Raw genomic sequence first — 4,529 nt, 5'->3', positions numbered from 1 at the left:
CGGAGACAGACTAAATCCAGAAGAACTGTGGCAACATCTCCAAGATGCTTCAAGTGACCTTCCTGCAAAGCTCCCTGAAAAACTATGCGCAAGAGCACCTATTTGCAAAAGCTGCTTTAAACGATGAGATCAGATCTCTGTGTGGAACACTGGCAGACTCCTTGTGCAAACAAAAATCGCACAGGATTATTACAATTAATGGCAAAATTAATGTTTGGAAATGTAAACTGATATTTCCTACTGACACATTACAGCAAAAGATAGAAATAACTGACTTAAAACCATATAAATAACTGACTCTGTAGTGTCACACACACAAAAGAAAAAATAGAAAATCAACAACCTGGAAGCATTGAAAGTTATCGCGTATGATGAATTTTGTACTGTTTTTCATTGCAAGAGGGGATGTTGGTGAATCCAATCTTCTAGGTGTCATTTTGTTAAAAACACCTTGTGCCACATTGACACATTGGGAGTGAGCATCACAGGTCTATGTGAAATCTCAGTGGAAATAAGGTCTGCATCGATGATCTAACAGCAGAAGGTGTGACATTTATGGCTGCAGTCTGAGACGCTATCTGCCACCATAACGTACCGACCCTACTTTTAGTGAGGGGGAAAAAAACTCTTTGGAAAACATTTAGAATTTTGCATGATGGCTTAAATCCACAAAAGGATTTAGGCTGCTCATATATTGTAGTGGTGATTTTTCACTCAAATTAACCCTCCTGACTATTTAAGGATTATCTCAAGATTCATTTCAGATTGGCATGGCAGCATGTCATTGTCCACAACAGTCTTAAAAAGTATAGCTTCTGACACAGAGAATGATATCTGAGCAAGTCACTAACTCTTTCTTAAGTGGGCTGCTTTAATGGCTCAGCTTGTGTAATAGCTCATCTGGCTGGGCAATTGCAGTGGAGACAAATAAAAAAAAAAAGGTAAGCTTACGTAAGTGACATTGAAGCCATCCAAAAGCAGTATAAGCTTTCCTCAGCGCACATCCACCCCCACAAACACACCAGTGCTGCTATTTCAGTCTTGATAAATTCAGCAGATTTTTTTAGAATGTGGGCAGGCTATTATTGTCTCAAATTTTATTGGCTGTTCTATTTTAAATCAAGTTATTTCATAAATGTATATGTATGTATATATATACTGTATATAAAAATCTGGCATATAGATATGGAGCCAAGACCAGACCATTCACGACCCAGACCAAGTCTAAACTTCTCAATGCTTAAATTCAGATCAAAGATATAATTGAAGAACCATGCAAGGCCATGCATTTCAGTGAACTGGAAAAAAAATAAAGATTGAATTTATTGCGGCATTCATTTGAAACACTGGGTCGTTTTCGTACAGTGGTTGTTTAGAATTGTAGATTTCTTTACGTTTCTTTATGTACTCAACAGTTAACGTTTGAGACCCAGACCACATTCTATTACTGTAAACAAAGGCTAGATGTATTTGAAATATAGTCGTTTTATTTTAAATCAGTTTATTATAACATTTTGACATGAGGGACCTGAGAGTGAACCCCTTGAGGCCCAGATCCAGACCATCTGGATCTCTGGGGATTTTCTGTTGGTCCAAAAGCTGGCTGTCCATTTTAATGAGATGAAACATTTTTTAAATCAGAATGCATTTCAAATGTTGAACCACTTGCCGATTTGTGGTTGAGGTAATTATCACGTTTAATATACTGAAAATTGTCTGAGACCAGAAGCAGAGACCAAGACCAAAACTTGAGACACAAATCGAGGCCAAGACACTGAGTAATGACACTCAGACCAGAGATTTTATGTGGTCTTGAAAGGTCTCGAGATCAAGACTCCAGCTTTTCTCTAAACAAAATGAACTAGCAGACATGTTGATATTTAGATCCATACCTGAGAAGATGAAGAATTATAGCAGGCTTTGAAAATTAGAAAATCAGATTTGTTGTGTGTGTGTGTTTATCAAGAATTGTAGTATGAATGACAGAAAAACATGCTACTCATACTGATAGAGATAGTGATATTTTCTGTGATATTCTGAGATGAATGGTTGAAAATGGCAGATACTGATGGCATAGACCAGCGTATCAGCATTGTGCCTGTTTCTGCACTGTTTCAACAGGAAAAAGAAACTTGCATTGTGAGCCAAGTCTTTGCTATGACCTCATCAGATAAGAACCTACAACCATTAATGAAAAGACTAATCTGGGCTGTTGTCCTACACTGCAGATCATGGTTTTATTCTGTCACAATCCAAAGATTTTGCATGCATGTTAAATTTGTTTAATTCACTCTAAATTCATCACAGGGTTTGCATTGTTCACATGTCTTTTCTCTGAGTTTATCTGTGTTTTTAAATGAAGAACGCTACTGGCATGACTGAACAATTGCATACTTCTCTTTCTCCCTCCCCTCTGTCTCTTTCTCATTCCCTTATAATTTGTGCTCAGATACGAACTCTGCTTCAAAACAGCTCTGAGGCTTTGGAACGTCTGGCCCTGCTGGTGAAAAGGTTCAGCACATTAAGCACCCAAACACCCCTGAACGCTACATTCAGATACCCTCACTTTCACCTCATGACACCCGAATATTCTAGGCTTTCCTATGGAACAATGACCCTAAAATAACTTGAAACTGTTGTATTTGTTCTTGAACTGAATATATTAATTATAATATGCAACCAAACCCAGGGCAAAACCTCAGAAATAGAGCTAGACAAAGGAAAATAACCCTTTAAACCCCAAATATCCCACAACCATCATTTAAGAGTCTATTTAAAAAAACGTCAGAGTGCAGGTTGATGTTTTCTTTTCTTTCTTTGCCAAGCTCTTTGTGTTTTCTGGAGGTGGGTTGTTGTCCTCATAGTTACTGTTATTATGGTAAATGGTTCCATATGCGTCCACATAGCTATTAAAAATGCAATGCAATTCTGTGTTTGAGGATTTTGTCTGCATGTGTGGAGCTTGTATAATTTAGTATACTATAAGTGTACCCTTCAGTACAAGTGACAGATGAGATGATGAACTGACCATGTTTATATGTTTTCATGCTTTTTGACAAAACTGCCTAGGTGATTCAGGAGCCAACCTTTTGAGACACCTACGATATACTGCAGAGAATATAAATGTAAATTATACATTCAGACCAAGACCTTCCAAGATGCTGTCAAAGCTTATGGTAATGAAAAAAACTCACTTGTCCAGCACAAAGTAGAGGTCAAACCCTCCATAGCATGAGGACCCGGCCTCCCAGCGTTCATAGCTCTGTCCAGCACAGCAGCTGAGCCTCAGGATAAGCATCACAAACAAGCCTATAAGCAGCCTTTCACCTCCACGCCAGTCCATGGACATTATTCCAGTCTGGTAATTGCAGCCTTGCAGAAGTCAGTAACACTTCCCAGCAAAGCCTCAAAGCAAAACATCCAACTTTGGGGGAGATGATTTCCTCTGCAGCCTCTGTAGTCTCTGATCTATCCAGGTTGGAGCAGGTCAGGTCTCAGTTCATGTCTGTGGCAGAGTCCCAGAGCTGCAGTCAGATCCTGAGGAGCTCCAGTCAGACTGGCCTGAATCGCTCTCTCTCAAAAGACACACGCTCAGATAGCTCAAATACAGCTGTGCTGTTGCCACAGATGTGTTTCAGGCTTCTAAAGCCCTCAGCGTGCCCTTGAGGCATATGTTAATCGTGACTTGGGTTAGTTTGAAAATTTCATAAAATAATTTAATTCTCTCTGGTGTTGTCTGGATCTCTGTGAAAATGTGGGTTTATCATGAATAGGAAGGCGGAGTGACATGGATACTTTTTGGAAAAACGTTTAAAACAGCCCCCCCCCCTCTCTCTCTCTCTGTCTCTCTCTCTCTCTCTCTGTGTGTGTGTGTGTGTGTGTGTGTGTGTGTGTGTGTGTGTGTGTGTGTGTGTGTGTGTGTCTATTGGTGCATTCCGAACGGGATATATCGCCCTCCGAAGGGCACTTCGGACTGAAAACAATCATGGCTGCCATATTGAAGGGTCGTTCCAAACCGAAGTGTTCAAAACTGGCCACTTCAAAGGGCCCTTCGTAATGAAGGATTTCGAAAGGTACAACTGATGGACACTTCAGGCTCCCATGATCCTTTGCAAATGGAAGGTTGGTGTATTTATACGTATTTGGTGTATAAGTTGTCGTTCGAAATGGGATATATCGCCTTCCGAAGGGCACTTCGGAGTGAAAACAATCATGGCCGCCATATTAAAGGGTCGTTCCAAACCTAAGTGCTCAAAACTGGCCACTTCAAAGGGCCCTTCGGAATGAAGGATTTCGAAGGGTACAACTGATGGACACTTCAGGCTCCCATGATCCTTTGCGCAGATTCTTTGCATGATGACAGTGCCTCTGTGTGGCCATGTGATGATGAAGCAGAAGGGCACTTCAAGAAACAGTTGTTTGGTCCCCTACACCTTTCAACCCTTCGAAGTTCTCAGTCCGGAGGGTAAACCCTTTGAAGGGATTAGGGCATAGGGATGAGCCTTTCCGAATGGAACGCAGGGTATGTC

At 40.6% G+C, this 4,529-nt stretch overlaps 1 protein-coding gene across 1 annotated transcript in view; it reads right to left on the bottom strand.

The window, feature by feature from the left end:
- Window positions 1-3,748, bottom strand: part of LOC107689766 (anthrax toxin receptor 1-like) — a 25,718-nt gene extending 21,970 nt beyond the window's left edge. Inside the window, exon 1 of the mRNA XM_016487913.1 lies at window positions 3,195-3,748. Within this exon, the coding sequence (XP_016343399.1) occupies window positions 3,195-3,349 (155 nt within the window). The 5' untranslated portion in view covers window positions 3,350-3,748. The remainder of the gene's footprint in view (window positions 1-3,194) is intronic.
- Window positions 3,749-4,529: the final 781 nt, after the last annotated feature.

Source organism: Sinocyclocheilus anshuiensis, unplaced genomic scaffold, assembly GCF_001515605.1.
Source record: "Sinocyclocheilus anshuiensis isolate Anshui unplaced genomic scaffold, SAMN03320099.WGS_v1.1 scaffold393, whole genome shotgun sequence".
In the NCBI taxonomy this organism is placed as follows: domain Eukaryota; kingdom Metazoa; phylum Chordata; class Actinopteri; order Cypriniformes; family Cyprinidae; genus Sinocyclocheilus; species Sinocyclocheilus anshuiensis.
Note: the sequence above shows the minus strand (reverse complement) of the source record. Positions and strands in the feature narration are given on the sequence as shown.